The sequence below is a fragment of the Peromyscus californicus genome, unplaced genomic scaffold, assembly GCF_007827085.1.
Source record: "Peromyscus californicus insignis strain IS unplaced genomic scaffold, ASM782708v3 Scaffold_4__1_contigs__length_199733344, whole genome shotgun sequence".
NCBI lineage: Eukaryota > Metazoa > Chordata > Mammalia > Rodentia > Cricetidae > Peromyscus > Peromyscus californicus.
This window is the reverse complement of record NW_026294562.1, coordinates 75,768,557-75,785,868: the sequence shown is the minus strand read 5'-3', so window position 1 is coordinate 75,785,868 and position 17,312 is coordinate 75,768,557. Positions and strand designations below refer to the sequence as shown.

The 17,312-nt window shown below is 50.9% G+C and overlaps 1 protein-coding gene across 1 annotated transcript; it reads left to right on the top strand.

Moving 5' to 3' along the window:
* Positions 1-7: 7 nt before the first annotated feature.
* On the top strand, positions 8-16,313 carry Rnf40 (ring finger protein 40). The gene is made up of 20 exons (XM_052760955.1): positions 8-117; positions 225-428; positions 820-987; positions 1,063-1,204; positions 2,330-2,536; positions 3,011-3,132; positions 3,236-3,382; positions 3,466-3,540; positions 4,308-4,427; positions 4,513-4,692; positions 6,511-6,646; positions 7,633-7,754; positions 7,843-8,270; positions 8,352-8,469; positions 8,617-8,766; positions 8,941-9,153; positions 9,231-9,356; positions 12,857-12,997; positions 13,079-13,180; positions 15,169-16,313. The coding sequence occupies exons 2-20, from the start codon at positions 297-299 to the stop codon at positions 15,343-15,345; spliced, it is 3,006 nt and encodes a 1,001-aa protein (XP_052616915.1). The 5' UTR covers positions 8-117; positions 225-296; the 3' UTR covers positions 15,346-16,313.
* Positions 16,314-17,312: the final 999 nt, after the last annotated feature.

The following is a 17,312-nucleotide window of genomic DNA, read 5'->3' as shown; positions in this document are numbered from 1 at the left end:
AAACAGGAAATAAGTTTCGCCACATCCGGAGCTGCTCTGACGCCTGCGCTGTGCGTCTGGCGGCCGGTGACGTCCGGTGAAGTCCAAGATGGTGGCGCTCGGCTGACCCTGCCGTGGGTGCGGACCCTGGCCAGCGGGGGCGGGGTCCGGCTGGGGTGCCCCCGGGACGCTCGGGGCTCCGGAGCCCCGGACGCGTCCGTAGCTCTGCCCTCTGTTCTCGGCAGGTGACGGAAGTGCCGCCTCCGCCCGCCTGACGGCCCCGGAGAGCCCTGAGCTGCCCCGCCGCCGCCGCCGCTATGTCTGGCCTCAGCAATAAGCGCGCCGCCGGCGACGGGGGCTCAGGACCCCCAGAGAAGAAGCTGAACCGCGAGGAGAAGACCACGACCACTCTAATCGAGCCCATCCGTCTTGGGGGCATCTCTTCCACGGTTGGTGGGCTTTTGCTAAAGTCATGTTTGGCCTCAGCCCAAAGCGTTCAGAATCTTGTGTGTGCACGTGTGTGTGTGTGTGTATATATACACACAACGGGGGCGGAGGGGGGCATGGCACGCGTGTGATCAGAGAAGAACTTTGTAGAGTCGTTCTCTCCTACTCACACATAAATATGTTCCCGTAAGTCGTGCGATTTGTTAAAAACTTGTTAGAAAAAGATAGTGGTAGAAACAGAATGTGAAGCTCTCTGTATATGTCTGAGTCTTTAGATTTCACTGGTAGCTAGCCTTAGTATACTGCTCCCCTTTAATCTAGTCGCCCTCCCTTGTCTCTGTGATGGCTCAAGACCCTGCCTGACACTCCTCTGCCGTCTCTTCCCCCTGGTAGGAGGAGATGGATTCCAAGGTACTGCAGTTCAAGAACAAGAAGCTGGCGGAGCGACTGGAGCAGCGGCAAGCTTGTGAGGATGAGCTCCGGGAGAGGATTGAGAAACTGGAAAAGAGGCAGGCCACTGATGACGCCACGCTCCTCATTGTCAACCGCTACTGGGCCCAGGTGGATGCCCGAAGACTGCCCTGCTGGAAAAGGCACTGAGGCATTCATAACCTCTTTGGTTCTTTCTTCTTTCAGCTGGATGAAACCGTAGAAGCCCTTCTCCGATGCCACGAGCGCCAGAGAGAGCTGTCTTCGGGAACAGAGGCACCTGGGTTCCAGGAGGGGCTAACCCGTGATGTTATCCCTCGAACAGACCCAGGGACATCAGATCTGAGGGGTAGGACCAGAGCCCTGGGGACCTTAAATTCTGAGAAAAGTCTGGAGAAGGAGGTGGCTTTGATGTTGATCTGCTGAAATGCCCACCCCACCCACAGCTGTTTAAAGTTGATTTCATGCCAGCTGTGGTGGAGCACACCTTTAATCCCAGCACTCGGTTGGCAGAAGCTGGTGGTTCTCTTCTAGAGTTCTAGGCCAGCCATGGCTACTTAGCTACATGGAGAGACTGTGTCTCAAAAACAATTTAAAAAATTAAATGGTGAGTTATAACAAAGTTTTAGAATCTGATTGGATCTTCATAATCCCAGCACTCGAGAAGTAGAAGCAAGTGGATCCCTATTTTTTTTTCTAATTTATTATTTATTCAGTTATGGTCTTTTGAAGCAAGGCCTATGTCACCCTGGCTGTCCTGGCATTCCATCTATAGACCAGGCTGGCCTCAAACTCAGAGATGCTCCTGCCTCCTGAGTGCTAGAATTAAAGGCGTGCACCACCACTGCCCAGCCTCTGTTGTTAAAAAACAAAACAAAACTGAACTGGCCTTGAGTCTTTGGCAATCTTAAACAGATCACAGGTGTGAAAATTAAAAAGAAAAAAAGAAAGAAAAGGAATACTCAATAGTAATTATGGGTTTATTCTAGACATAGAGGGATCAAAGGTAAACAGAAAGAAATATATTCTTGCCATAAAGGAAACTATATAACCATAGTAAGTGAAAAGAATTGGGACCGCTGAAAGGAATAAATGCGGTGGGAGGCTGGGTTCTACTTCAGATTGGGAAGGCAGAGGAGCCTTCTCTGAGGATGTGATGCTGCCGCTCCTTAAGAAAATTAACCATTGTTAGACATGGTGGTACATGCCTTTAATCCCAGCCCTGGGGGCTCAAAAGCAGGTGGATTTCTGTGTGTTTGAGTGAGGCCAAATAATATCCCGTTCTGTCTCACAAAAGAAAAGGAGATTAGTTATTTAAATTTTAGGTATCTCCCTGTTTAGATAGGGCAAGAGTACACTGCAGGCTGTATTAATTAGCTCTTGAGATTGAAGAGCTCATTTTGGAACATGGTATAGTTTGATGGTCACTGCTGCTTTTATTCCCTTTATTATGGGGGTTATCTGTCCCTTCCAGAACCCATGCCAATGCAGTTTCGAACCCCTCTCAGTGAGCCAGCCTTGGCTTTTGTGGTGGCGCTGGGTGCCAGCAGCAGCGAGGAGGTGGAGCTGCAGCTGCAGGGACGGATGGAGTTCTCCAAGGCTGCTGTGTCTCGGGTGGTAGAGGCCTCGGACCGCCTCCAGCGGCAGGTGGAAGAACTCTGTCAGCGAGTCTATAGCCGGGGTTAGTTCTTTAGACACTGTCCTAGAGAAGTCCGTCCCCACCTGCATCCTTAGGCGTCTCCTCCCTAATCTCAGTAATTCCTTGAGGACAGAGTTCCCAATGAACAGTTAGCCTTGTTCTTGTTGGAACCACTGAGTTCCAGATGGGGATTTCGCCTTTGATTCCTGAAGTGGGACCCCAGAGAGATGACTGGAGGAACTGTTGTCTCTGGTAGGGTCAGACCCTCCAGTGAGAGGGCTCTCTGGAACACTGTACAAACCCCTAAGGTGCCTGTTATCCCACTGTCCCGAGAGGCAGGTACCCCAGCTTTTTGTGACAGCAGGCTTCTTTCTTCTATCGTCAGTCCCCTACCTAGTGTCAGCCAAACGGTTATTCCTGAGCTAGCTTCGCTGAGACAGCTGGTGCATCACACTCAGCACGGAAACTCCGGGATTATCCAGGGCTTGACTCTCAACCTGGGCTCTGCATTCCTAGGGGACAGTGAAGCCCCTGGGGAGGTGGCTCGGGTGCGCACCCGGGAGCTGGGCAGAGAGAACCGTCGACTCCAGGACTTGGCCACCCAGCTGCAGGAGAAGCATCACCGCATCTCACTGGAGGTGGGGATCAGGGGCTTCTGGATGCAGTTAGAACCAGGGCAGGGTTTGGTTTGCCACCTAAGGGTCTTTCTTAGGAAACCAAGCCACTTTCCATTGCCTGCAGTACTCTGAGCTCCAAGATAAAGTGACATCAACAGAGACCAAGGTCCTGGAGATGGAGACGACAGTGGAGGACCTCCAGTGGGACATTGAGAAGTTGCGCAAGCGAGAACAGAAGCTCAATAAGCACTTGGCAGAGGCCTTGGAGCAGGTGCGGGAGCGGATGGAGCCAAATTGAGTACCTGGGACTCTAGCTTCTGCCCCTCACATCCTTTGTGTCTGTTTTCTCTGCAGCTCAACTCTGGCTACTATGTGTCTGGGAGTTCCTCGGGCTTTCAGGGAGGCCAGATCACACTTAGCATGCAGAAGGTGAGCAGCAGCACCCCTCCAGTCCTTTACCCCAGCCCAGCCTTTGACATTCTCGGAGGGCAAACATCTGTATCCGAGACTGTTTCCTGCCGCACCTTTTTCTTTCATTCACTTGTATACTTAGTTATTAAACAATTTCAGAAGTTAAGTGCTAGGATCTAGGCGACTGGAGAGTACCGGTGACAGCTGGAGCTTTACTTGACTTTGTCTTGAGAAGCCGATGCGCATATTTGAGCATGCTCGGTCCTCTTGAGCACCTCCCTCCGCCTTGACGCCGGACTTCAGTCTGTGTTTGCACAGACTTTATGTTTTGCTTCTTTGGTTTTGAGGCAGGGTCTCATGATATAGGCCAGGCTGGCCTGGAACTTGCTGTGTGTAGCTGAGGGTGACTGATCCTTTTGCTTTTGTCTCCCAAGTGCTGAGATTATAGGCTTTGAACTACCATACTTCAAATCAGTTTCTTAATGAACTCCAACTGTTTCGAATGAGAGAACAATAAAGCTCCCATGGAAGTTAGATTCTATTGGGGGAACGTACCAGTAATAAATAGTACATAAGTTGGTAATGAGGAGCATAAAGAAAAAGTACAAGAAAGATGTTCCCGTGCAGGGCTGATTTTCTCCCATTTCCCTAGAGCCTTAGGCAAACCCTTGGTTTGCCTTTGTCAGTGCTCAGCACAGGGGAGCCTGGGAGGAATGCATGGAGGATTGTTGGGGGACATACTGCCCGTCCTGGTCTTGCCTACCACAGCCCCTTCCACTCCTTAGTTTGAGATGTTGAATGCAGAGCTGGAAGAAAATCAGGAACTGGCCAATAGCCGCATGGCGGAACTAGAGAAGCTTCAGGCCGAGCTTCAGGGGGCTGTCCGGACCAACGAACGTCTCAAGGTAGGCTGTGGCTGAGACTGAGAGGCCTGGACTGATCCGCAAATCCTGGCACTAATCGGACCCTTCTGGACGCCTTCCTCCCCAGGTGGCCCTGCGGAGCCTTCCTGAGGAGGTGGTTCGTGAGACAGGGGAGTACCGCATGCTACAGGCTCAGTTTTCCCTGCTCTACAATGAGTCTTTGCAAGTGAAGACCCAGCTGGATGAGGCCCGGGGGCTGCTGCTGGCCTCCAAGAACTCCCACTTGAGACACATTGAGCATATGGAGGTATGGTCTTGGAATGAGTTGGGTCTGGGGTGAGCACTAGACCTGTAGGGTTGGGACATTCCTGAGCTCCCATGGGTCCTTATGAATGTGCTAAGAGTCCTTTGGGCCTAGAATCTTCCTTGGCCAGAGGTGAGACTCGGGGATGTATATCTTTGTTTTTCTTCCAATTTTAGTCATTAACTCCGTTATTTTACAAAATATTTTTTTAAAAGTACTATTATAATAACCATAAATGTTCTGTAAGACCTGGGCTCAGAGAACAAACTCACAAGAGATCCGCCTGCCTCTGCCTCCTGAGTGTACAATTATGTACGATGAAAAGCATGAACCACCACCACTACCACCGCAATAATCAGATGTAAAGTAACACAGTAAAATACAAGCCCATTTAAACACAAACTGCCCTAATGGCTGCAGGAAGGAGCTGGCTTTGTTTTCTGTTTCTCATGCATCTGGTTCTGGTAGAAAGTAGTTTGCACTAGGGCAGTGTGTACCCTGGAAACTTAGTTTTCTGCTTGTGCATATTAATTGGGTCCAAGACCACACATAGAGCTCCTCTCCCAGAAGTCACAATGTTAATGACTCGAATGTTTTCTGGTAATGGCATTTACAATTACTTGTCTCCAGCCAAATTTTACATTTTCTCTAAGTGAAGCAGTGAAAATACAAGGAAAGCCTCCAGAGTCCAGTTTCTACCCACATTTTCTGGGGAGCAAAACAGCAACTCTGCATGGCAATGGGAATGAATTTCAGTTTATTCCTATTAGTTTTTAATCATGTTAACATTAGAAGAAATAGAGCTGGATATCCAAAAAGAAATATTAGTGCCGAATATTTCAGGATGTGAAATAAGGATTGCATACATGTCTTAGTTCTTATTTAAAAAACAAAACGAACCAACCACATTACATATGTATGTGTGTATGTATCATTTAAAGTTTTTACATATATGGATGTTTGCCTGCATGTTGATCTGTGCACCACATGGGTGCCTGGTGCCCTCTGAAGCCAGAAAAGGGCATCAGATCCCCTGGAACTGGAGTTAACAGATGGTTGTAAACCACCATGTAGATCCCAGGAATTGATCCTGGGTCCTCTGTAAGAGCAGCTAGTGCTCTTAACAACTGAGCAATCTCTCCAATGCCTCCTCCTTTTTTACAGTTTTATTTTTAGGTATAAGTGTTTTGCTTGCATATATGTATGTGCAGCACAGTTTGCCTAGTGCCTGCAGAGACCAGAAGAGGGTATTGCATCCCCTGGGACTAGAGTTATAGAGGGTTGTGAGCTGTCAAGTGTGGATTGGAAACCAAACACAGGTCTTTTGGAAGAGCAACCAGCGCTCTTAACTGCTGAGCCATCTCTTTATCAAGGTGTCAATATGTAGCCTTGGGTGACTGGGACTCACTATATAGATCAGGCTGGCTTCCCACGCAAGACATCAACAAGCCGTTACTTCCTGAGTGCTGGGATGAAAGGCATACACCATAATGTTTGGTGTATTTATCTATCTTACATTCATTCACTGGAGTCCTTTTTTTTCTGAGAGACATGAGATTAAGTCACCAGTGCTGGCTTTATTTCTTTTTTCTTTTTGAGACAGAATTTCTCTGTGTATCCCTGACTGTCCTGGAACTCTGTACACCAGGCTGGCCTTGAACTCAGAGATCTGCCTGTCTCTGCCTCCCAAGTGCTGGGATTGAAGGCATGTGCCACCACCATCTGACAGCTTTATTTCTTTATAAGCAAAAACTAGGTCTTTTCATTAGTATGAGGGTAGGATTTTCATAGGCTGCATGTTTTTAATGCCTCAACCCACAGAGTGATGAATTGGGGCTGCAGAAGAAATTGCGCACAGAAGTTATCCAGTTGGAGGATACCCTGGCCCAGGTACGCAAGGAGTATGAGATGCTGCGCATTGAGTTTGAACAGAACCTTGCGGCCAACGAGCAGGCTGGTACGTGGTGGGCTTGGGTGGAGGGAAGCCTGAACCTTTCGGCTGCCTGTCTAGAGCCAATAACTTGAGCGTTTCTCAGAGCCTCAGTCCCCACAGAAAAAGGGCAGTACACTACCTGTACCACTCACAGTGCTGTTAGCAGCCGGGATGGGTCGCTGAGCCGGTGACGCCTGACTGTGAGCTCTTCTGACCTCTCTCTCCGAGATTTGTCTCACAAAGTTTTATTGAGTACTCCCCATGAGCCACACTCAGTTCTAGGTTTTAGGGTTTTGCCAATAAACAAAGAATCTCTGCTACTGTGGAGTGAGTCTAGTAGAGGGTGGTAGACAATGAAGGAAAAATAAATAAGTGAAGCAGGAACCGAGCATGACGCCCACGCCTTCAATCCCAGCACTCGGGAGGCAGAGGCAGGCAGATCTCTGAGTTTGAGCCCAGTCTACAGAGCAAGTTCCAGGACAGCCAGGGCTACACAGAGAAACCCTGGGGGGGGGGGGGGGGGAGAACACCCACTGCTCTTCCAGAGGACTCAGATTTGATTCCAGTACCCACAATTCTCAGTGATCCAAGACCCTTTTCTGGCCTGTGGGGACACTATACTACACAGACATACATGTAAGTAAAACACACATAAACTTTACCAATTACAAAGACTGATGTTTATGCGTAGAAATATTTTGCTTGTATGCCTATATGTCTGTGCACCTCATGCATGTGTGCCTGGTGCTCACAGAGGCCAGAAGGCACTGGATCCCCTGGAACTGGAGTTACAGACAGTTGTGAGCTACCATGTGGGTGCTGGGAATTGATCCTAAGTCCTCTGCAAGAGCAACTAATGCTCTTAACCCCTGGGCCGTCCAACCTCTCTGAGGCTTTATTTCCCCTTCTGTATAATGGGAGTGCTGGCTCTGTTCAGCTTCTCTCCCCTCTGGGGAGTAGGAGAGTTGGAAAGAGACAGTCCTATGTACCCACTTTCTGCCTTTCCCCAGGGCCTATCAACCGTGAGATGCGCCACCTGATTAGCAGTCTCCAGAATCATAATCACCAGCTAAAAGGGGATGCCCAGCGATATAAACGGAAACTTCGAGAAGTACAGGCTGAGATTGGCAAAGTGAGGAGAGGGGCTGCCTGGGAAAAGCCTTCGATAGATCTTAGTGAGCAATGGCTCACCTCATTCCTGTTTTCCTCCATCTTTACAGCTCCGGGCCCAAGCCAGTGGCTCTTCCCACTGCATTCCCAGCCTGAACCACCCAGACGACTCTGGCCTCAATGCCCTAGCCCCAGGGAAAGAAGATGGTGGGCCAGGCCCTGGAGGTACCCCCGACAGCAAAAAGGAGATGGCTTCAGTGCCTGGAACCATCTCTGCTGCGTCTTCAGTAAAGAAGGAGGAGCTGGTCTCCTCTGAAGATGATGCCCAGGCCCTAACCCCTGGGACCCAGGGCTTGCCCCCTCGGGGCCGAGAACCTGAGGCCAGACCCAAGCGAGAACTTCGGGAACGGGAAGGGCCTAGCCTGGGGCCTCCACCCGCAGCCTCAGCTCTCTCAAGGACTGATCGAGAAAAGGCCAAGGTGGAGGAAGCCAAGAGGAAGGAGTCAGAGCTGCTCAAGGGTCTCCGAGCAGAGCTCAAGTGAGGCCCCGTTGCTGTCCCCTCCCCGTCAAGTAGCGTTCAGCTCTTCTCACTAAGAGCCCCTCCTGTACCCTTCTCTAGGAAGGCCCAGGAGAGCCAGAAGGAGATGAAGCTGCTGCTGGACATGTACAAGTCAGCACCCAAGGAGCAGCGGGATAAGGTGCAGCTCATGGCAGCTGAACGGAAGGCCAAGGCTGAGGTGAGGGGAGGTGGGCATGCAGAGGCTCGCCCAGGGCTTCCGAGCCGTGGGTCAGCTTCTCTTCTTATTCTCTCACTATGCGAAGCAAGCTAGTAGTGGTGTTGCTGTGTGGACCAGTGTTTGAGGGCTTCCCTCCCGTGGATGCAGGTGGATGAGCTTCGGAGCCGCATCCGAGAGCTGGAGGAAAGAGATCGGAGAGAAAGCAAGAAGATTGCTGATGAAGATGCCCTGCGACGAATCCGGCAGGCAGAGGAGCAGATTGAACACCTGCAGCGCAAACTGGGTGCCACCAAGCAGGTGGGATGCCCTGTGGTCTCCTTGCTTCTGAATGCTGGGGTTCCCTTCGCCCTCTGTTCCGTGCCTTTAGCACGGGACATTTTGATGGTGTGGGTACATACTGTTTTCTTGGAGTTCCCCAACCGTAACGATCTTGTTAACCTACCGCTTCCCATCTTTCCTTCCCACCTGCAGGAGGAGGAGGCCCTGCTGTCAGAGATGGATGTGACAGGTCAGGCTTTTGAAGACATGCAGGAGCAAAATGGGCGGCTGCTGCAGCAGTTGCGGGAAAAGGACGATGCCAACTTTAAGCTCATGTCGGAGCGGATCAAAGCCAACCAGATTCACAAGCTGCTCCGAGAGGAGAAGGATGAACTGGGCGAGCAGGTTCTTGGCCTCAAGTCTCAGGTATGGCAGCTGTGGTGTGATGCTTGTGGATGAAGCTGCAGAGGTTGCACCCCAGTACTGAGGCCTCCCATCCTCAGGTGGATGCCCAGCTGTTGACAGTGCAGAAGCTTGAGGAAAAGGAGCGTGCTCTGCAGGGCAGCCTTGGGGGTGTAGAGAAGGAGTTGACACTGCGAAGCCAGGCCCTGGAGCTTAATAAGAGGAAGGTAAGGCTGGGCCTTTGGGCATGGCAACTTGTATGATTGGTTCATGTATTTCCCGCTAGCTCTGCTTGGCAGTCCTGAAGTGAAGCTTGGCTCTGCTTCCTGGATAGCTCACAAGTATATGTTTACTATTTATCAGGCCTTGTACTCAGTACTTGGCACGATTAATCCCATTTTATTTGTGTGTGTGTGTGTGTGTGTGTGTGTGTGTGTGTGTGCGTGTGTGTGCGCGCGTGCGTGCGCGTGTGTATGCACGCTCGCGCGCTCCCCCCCACCTCTCTCTCTCTCCCTCTCTCCCTCCGTCCCCCCCTCCCCCTCTCTTTCGCTCTCCCATGAGGGTAGGATTGAAGAAGAACAGGGATTGTAATCAGGATGTCATTCTTAGTTGGTTCTCTGCCTTAGTTTTGAAACAGGGTCTCTCGTTGAACTTTCCATTCTAGCTAGGCAAGCTGGCTAGTGAGTAAATCCCTGGGCTTTGCCCGTCTCCACTGGGTTACAGACATGCACTGCTAATCCTCGGTTTTTACATGGGTCATGTGGGATCAAGAACAGGTCCTCATGTTCACATTACCTGCCCTTCACCCGCTAAGCCAACTCCCAGCTTCTTTTGGCACTGTTTTAAACTCAACAGTAATCCTACCAGAGTGTTTTTGTTTGTGGGAATTTTTTTTTTTTTTTTTTTTTTTTTTTGGTTTTTCGAGACAGGGTCTCTCTGTATAGCTTTGCGCCTTTCCTGGAACTCGCTTTGGAGACCAGGCTGGCCTCAAACTCACAGAGATCCGCCTGGCTCTGCCTCCCGAGTGCTGGGATTAAAGGCGTGCGCCACCACCGCCCGGCGAATTTTTTGTTTTTAATTTATGTGTATGTCTGTGTGCATGTGTGTTCAGGAGACCAGAAGATGGTGTTGGATCTGCTAGAGCTGGTTATAGACAAGTGTAAGCTGCCATGTTGGGTGCTGGGAACCAAACTCGGGTCCTCTGTAAGAGCAGCAAGTGCTCTTAAGCAGTGAGTCTCTTTGGCCCACCCTGTTTCATAACTGAGGGATCTGAAGCTTAGGGAATGTCAGTTGACTTGTTCAGGAACAAATAAAGCTGGGATTGAGATCCATGTCAAGTTCCTGAATACTGGGCTAGAACCACTCATTTGGGCATGCAAAATGGCTCAGTTGAGTAGAGGCACTTGCCTCTAACCCTGATGACCCAAGTTCGATCCCTGGGATCTATTTGGAAGAAGGAGAGAACTAACTCTCAGTAGTTGCCCTGTGACTTCCATGGGTGTGGCATGCCATGTATACCCACACACATACACCCAATAAAGTCATTTAAAAAATTTTTTTTTGAGGTTGAGGCCAGCCTGGTCTACAAAAGTGAGTTCCAAGACAGCCAGGGCTGTTACACAGAAAAACTCATCTCGAAAAATCAAATAAATAAATAATAATTAAAAGTCATTGGGTAACTTCAAATAGATATGGTGGTTGCTACTATGTGGTCCTTTTCTTTCTTTTTTTAATGTGGGTTCTGGGACTCAAACTCGGGGTCCTCGTACTTACGAGTACTTCACCAGCTAAGGCGTCCCTTCAGCCCTATAGTGTTTTCTTAAGAGTTTGCTTGCTTTTGTTTTCTCACTGTGTGGATCATGATAGATTTGAACTCTTTGTGTGTGTGTTTATTTGTCTAGTGACACGGTCTCTCTATTTAGCTCTGTTGTCCTGGAAGTATTATGTAGATCAAGCTGGCCTGTGGCCTTTGGCCTCAGACTCAGAGATCAGCCTCCCGAGTACTGAGGTCAAAGACATGCACCACCACAACCACTTTTTAGATTTACTGGTTTTAATTTATGCACATGGGTGTTTTTGCCTGCTTGTATGTCTTTGTACCACAAGCTTGCCTGGTGCCCTTAAGAGGCCAGAAGACGGCACCAGATACCCTTGAACTGGAGTTATAGGTGGCTGTAAGTACCATGTGGGTGCTGGGAACTGAAACCAGATCCTCTGCTGGAACTGCAAGTGTTCTTAGCCACTGAGCCATCTCCAGCCCAGCTTGAACTCTTGATTCTTTTGCCTCAGGCTCCCAGGTGCTGAGAGTACAGGGTTTACATTAAACATAAGAAAAATGGGCTGATGGTGCAGCTCAGTGAGTAGACTGCTTTCCTAGCAGACATCAGATTCTGGGTTCAGTTTCTAGTACTGTATAAACTGGCCTATAAACTCAGCACTGGAAAGGTCAGCGGGAGGATCAAGAAGTCAAGGTCATCCTCAGCTACACAGCAAGTCTGAGGCCAGCTTGGGCTGTGATATTTAGAGACCTTGTTTGAAAGGTGGATTGAGATAGAGGTTTAACTGGAGAGATGGCTCAGAGTTAAGATGGCTGCTCTTCCAGAGGCTCTGGGTTCAATTGTCAGCACCCATATGGCATCTCACACCTGTTTGTGAGGGAGTCCACCACCCTTACACAGATATGAATGCAGGCAAAACACCAATGCACATAAAATAGAAATAAATTACTAAAAAGAGAATTTAAAAAAAGACAAGATTAATACTGATTTCATAACTAGTGGGGTATTGTCTTCTGGTGAATTCATTTGTGTAAAACAGGATTTTCATGTCCCTGTTACATGTCAGGCTTTGTGCTGACCAACACTGGGTGAGCCCTGCCTCCCCACCAGTAATCCCACAAAGAAGTAATGCTGCCCATCCCTCACATTTTCCTTTGTCTTTCTTTGTTTTTGTTTGTTTGTTCATTTGATTTTGAGACATAATCTCTCTATGTAGTTAGTCCTGGCTCTTGTGGAGCTCACTCTGGAGACCAGGCTGGCCTTGAATTCAGAGAACCTGCCTCTGCCTCCCAAGTGCTGGCATTAAAGGCGTGCACCACCACACCAGGCTCGTTTTCTTTTTCTTTTTTTATTTTATTTTTTTTAAAGATTTATTTCTTTATTATGTATACAGCATATATGACTGCAGGCCAGAAGAGGGCGCCAGATCTCATTACAGATGACTGTGAGCCACCATGTGGTTGCTGGGAATTGAACTCAGGACCTCTGGAAGAGCAGTCAGTGCTCTTAACCTCTGAGCCATCTCTCCAGCCCCTCATTTTCTTTTTAAAACAAGGTCTTAATGTATTCCAGGCTGGCCTTGAGCTCTCAGTGATCCTCCTGCCTCAACCTCCAAACTGCTGGAGTAACAACTACATGCCACTACACTTGGTTCAGACAGTTTGAGGAAGGAAACTAAGACTGTGTGAAAGAATAATAGTGCTCCTTGGGGACATGATTTCAGAGCTGAGTCCCAAGGGACAGTGAGGCTGTCAGAGTTGTTGATAGTAACAGAGCCAAGAGCCTGGAGGAGGCTCAAAGACCAGAGGGAGCACTCTCCCATAGTAAGATGCTGTGTTGAAAAGAGTAGGAAGAAGTGAGGCTGAGGACCACAGGGCAGGGTCATCTGTGGACTGTGGTCCCCAAGCTTGGGCATACAGACCTCTCCTTCCTGTTCCCACCCACCTCAGGCTGTAGAAGCAGCCCAGTTGGCTGAGGACCTGAAGGTGCAGTTGGAGCATGTGCAGACTCGACTTCGAGAGATCCAGCCATGCCTGGCAGAGAGCCGGGCTGCCCGGGAGAAAGAGAGCTTCAATCTCAAGAGGGCTCAGGTATGTGCCTGGGGAGGGCCCATGGGTTACAGTGTGGGAGGCATGCAGGCATGCAGTTTCTTAGCCTGGCTTCTGCTGCAGGAGGACATTTCCCGGCTGCGGCGCAAACTAGAGAAACAGAGGAAGGTGGAGGTTTATGCAGATGCTGATGAGATCCTGCAGGAGGAGATCAAGGAGTACAAGGTGGGATGTGGTGACTGCTGGTGAGAGTTGGCTAGTCTCTGGGGCTCAAAAATCAGATAGGATAGCAGAAGACCCTGATTGTGGAGTCAGACTGGCCAAGCATTGGTTGTATATATGCCATGTGGCAGGGGAGGGATTGCACCCTGTCCCCAGCAGTTAATTTATAGTAATGCTGCCATCTCAGTGATAAGTAATGTGATGGCAGACGTCAGAGACAGGTAAGAACCCAAGGGCAGTCTCCAGAGTAGCCCTGGAATGCAATAGGCTTCCTAGAAGGAGTTGTCACCCAAAGCTTGAAGAATAGGGATGAGAGAGCTCATGAGAAGGGAAAGGCCCCAAGAAGAGCCCTGGGGTTGGAGGAGAGATGGGTGAGCCTCAGCAGAACCTGAAAGGTGTGGGGCAGGCTTTGTAGCCTGTAAGCGGAGAAGAGGTTTTTATTTGTCAGGTTTGGGGAGGTAGAGGGCGTGTGACGCTGGGGATTACCCCTAGGACCTTCTCCAAGCTGAGCGCATGCTTCTCCACTAAGCTGTACCCTCAGCTCCGTCAAAGGTCAGATGTGGGGCTAACAGCAGCTGCAGTGGGGAGGGGGGGGGGCTGCCAGGGGAGTCGTTAGAGCAGTGCGTTCACTGAGTCAGAAATGAACACTTAGCTAAGTGAAGGCACCGACACAGAAGATCGGCTAAGGCGGTGCTTAGGAGGTGGGACTGCCGGACTCGGGGATAGGTCACCTGGCCAGAATGAAGGAAGAGGGACACCAGGGAGGCTCGGGTTCCGGATGGCAAGACTAGGTAGACGACCCTCACGAGTGGATTAGGAACAGGTTGTGGGATGGTTTCCAGGGTGATGAGAACACCCTGCCTCCGAGCCCACGTGCGAGGCTGGGAAAGCACTCAGCGCCGAAGGCTGGGCTTGAGAGCAGCAGTTTCAAGAAGAGCAGGGCTAGTCGTCTCCCCTTAGGAATCTCAACATCAGTGGCAGGCAGCAGTGACACCCAAGGGTTGGGACAGAGTGGTGATGGGAAGTAGATGAGGAAGGAGAGTGACCTGAGCCCTGTGCAGGGCTCCTAGGACTTGGTGAACTGAGGTGGAACAAGGGTGGTCAGATCACCTGGGCCACTGTAGTGAGGAGGTGACGGTCAGTAATGTGGGGTATCCCTTTGTGGCAGTTGGGCCTTCAGGAGGAAGAGGCAGACATGGACAGCTTGAAAAGGCTTTCCAGTGCTCATGGCAGAGTCCTGAGAGAGTGAGAGACACTGATCTGAGGAAGCTGGGCTAGCTGGCTGGGCCTCCAGATAGGTCAGGCACATGCCATGCAGGGCTGACACAGGTAGTGGCTGACTGGAGCTGAAGGAAGGGCCTCCTAATGGCAGTTGGGAGGTAGGCGTTAGGCTAAGAGGAGGTCCACAGCAGGATCTTGGGGGTCACACCCGGGTGGGTCTAATTGAGTGTAGAGGCAGCATGTTTCTCATGACTACCATGTTCAGCAGTGACTTAGCAGGTACAAAGAGAAGAGGGGGGACCAGTTGGGGCTTTTGGCCAAAAAAGCGAACAAGGCAAGAGATGAAGAGTTCAGGCTGGATCCCTGTCCTTAGGAGACCCAGCTGCTTGCTGCTTTGTCGTTTTGTTTATTTTGTTTGGGTTTGCTTTTTTGTGTTTGGTTGGTTGGTTTTGTCTTGTTTTTGAAGCAGGGTCTTACTGTGTGGCCCAGGCTGACCTTGAAACTATAGCACTGCTCCAGCCTCCGTCTCCCAAGTCCTGGGGACCACAGTTGTGAGCCACCGTTCTTGGCTCCTTCCGACTGACAACTTGGTCTCTGAGCCTGTCTCCTCATTCATGCTGGGTGGGTTCCCGCTTTCAGAAGTTTGGTCAGAGTTAGAAGCATCTGCCATTGGGTGGGCCTAGCCTGGAACTCCTGGGGTTAGCTTGGAGTGTGGGCACTGTCAGGGTTGCTCTAAACATGGTGTCTGTCTGTCTGTCTGTCTGGTCCAGGCGCGGCTGACCTGCCCCTGCTGTAACACTCGCAAGAAAGACGCCGTGCTCACCAAGTGCTTCCACGTTTTCTGCTTTGAGTGTGTGCGCGGCCGCTACGAGGCCCGCCAGAGGAAGTGCCCCAAGTGCAACGCGGCCTTTGGTGCCCATGACTTCCACCGCGTGTACATCAGCTGAACCTGAAACTCGGGGGACTCTGAAACACCCATAGACCCTGGGGCAATGCCCCCAGCGCCCCATCCCCCAGGGGCAATGGCCCCAGCCTCCTTTCCAGACTCCACGAACCCAGCCCCTATGTACCTAGATGGTTTGGGGCTACTGGTGCATGCAGGAGAGGTGGAATTAACCAAGCTGAGTACCATCTTTTCCTGAATGTCAGGTCTGCAGCCTAGGGCACTCCCCAGGTTCACAACATCCAACTGGAGCCTTAGGAGCTGGCCTAACTCTGTTTCTACTGGGGAGACAGATCCATCCTTACCCCTAAAGGGGAATTCCTCCACCAGGAAAGGGCTTACCACCTGCCTACATGACCTCAGTGATGACCAGGGGCCCTTTGCTTGGCACTGGGTCCTGGGCCCAGGGAGCCTTTCTTCACCTACTTGGCTCCAGGCCTGGGCAGGGCTTTAGCCCTCCTGTGGAGTTTCCTGTACCCTGGTGTAGCTTTTGTGCTGAAGAAGGTGCAGCCTTGGGTGTCTGCCCTGTTCAGGGAAGCTCTGCAGGTATGGACACTGCCTCCTCATAGTGCTGATTCAGGGTCATCGATTGCTTTTAGCCAGACGCTCTTCCCGAGCCCTCTTGGCCCTCCTTCTTCGCACCTCCTGCTGCTCCCTTGAGCACCTGGTCCTAGCCCTGCTTTCACTTGGTGGTCTCAATTGTGGCGGTGCAGCTTGCCTGCCAGGAGGGAAGGGACAGTCTAGCACTTGCAGTCATTCCAGGTAGAGAGCTTTGCCTGCTGTCCTGCGGCTAGCCTGTGCTCAGATACTCCCTGCAGTACCTGCCTGAACAGACTCAACAGTGAAGACAGGACCCAGTGGAGCTGGGAGATGGCCCTGCAGACAGCTACAGGATCTTTTGGACTCACAGCCTCTACTCTAGAGGTGTTGTGTATGGGCTGCTAATTGTTATGAATAAATACCCAACCCTAGGCTGCAGAGTACCCAGTCCACTTGGTCTAAACACAAGTCTAGGTGCTATACCTGGGTTGGTGTGGATCTGGGGTTGGGAACTGGGCACATTTGAGAACCCGCTTCAGTCCACCCAACAACTGTGGGCCCCGGTGAACAATGGCGAGCATATCTGCAGAGACCTGTTTCAAGGAGCGACCCAACCCAGCTCACACTGGAGAAGCCTTTGGTTAAGGGTTGGCCACGCCCTTGGCGGTCATTGGCCATTCAGATAACAGCTTTTGGGTTGCATCCTGGGAGATGTAGTCCATTACCTCGCAGGGCGAGGTTTCCCTGTTGTGCTGGCCAAAGGCGGGCAAATCTTTAATTTTACCCACCCCTACTCTGCGAACGCACAAACCACGACACCTCAGCATGGTGATTTTTCATTGTAATCTGCTCTGGCCACTTTCTGGGCCCTTGGAAACCGTTTGCCCAAACGTGGAGTGTTGTTTCTGGATTCAGAGTGCTGTCTGCTATTCCGGTGGCGCTGGCGCTTTCGTGGAAGTCACCCTGGGACTAGAGCCATGGCCGGTGCTGAGCGGGGTTGGGGTGGGTGTGGAAGCGGCGGTCGTAACCATGGTAGTGGTCTCAGGCTTGGTAACAGCAGTGCCTTCTTGGGGCTCTTCGGCCTTTTCTGCCATCTTACCTTCGTGAAGACTCCCAGCCCTTTCTGCTTTCTGACCCCGCCTGGTTTCAGTGGGGTCGCAGTGGCTGAACCAAGGTGGGCTGGACACAGAAATGTGGGCTACTGTGACCTCGGGCGTGGAGCTGACAGTGATGGGGACGCTCGCGGAAGCACGGGTCGCCCCAGGAGATGACATTGGGCCACCAAGAAAGCCACCCCGACTGGAGTGGTTAAGGTGGGAGAAACGCAAAGTATTGCATCATAGAGACACAGCTAGTAGGAGCGTCCGAGAGGCTTGTGCGCCAGCTGGTCACCAGCTCTCTTCCAGCATGATCTCCCAAGTCATGGCCACA

Coding starts and splice junctions, on each gene's coding strand:
- Rnf40 (XM_052760955.1), top strand. CDS start 297: ATGTCTGGCCTCAGCAATAAGCGCGCCGCCGGCGACGGGGGCTCAGGA. Junction 3,383..3,465: donor TGGCAGAGGCCTTGGAGCAG/GTGCGGGAGCGG, acceptor TTTTCTCTGCAG/CTCAACTCTGGCTACTATGT. Junction 9,357..12,856: donor TGGAGCTTAATAAGAGGAAG/GTAAGGCTGGGC, acceptor CACCCACCTCAG/GCTGTAGAAGCAGCCCAGTT.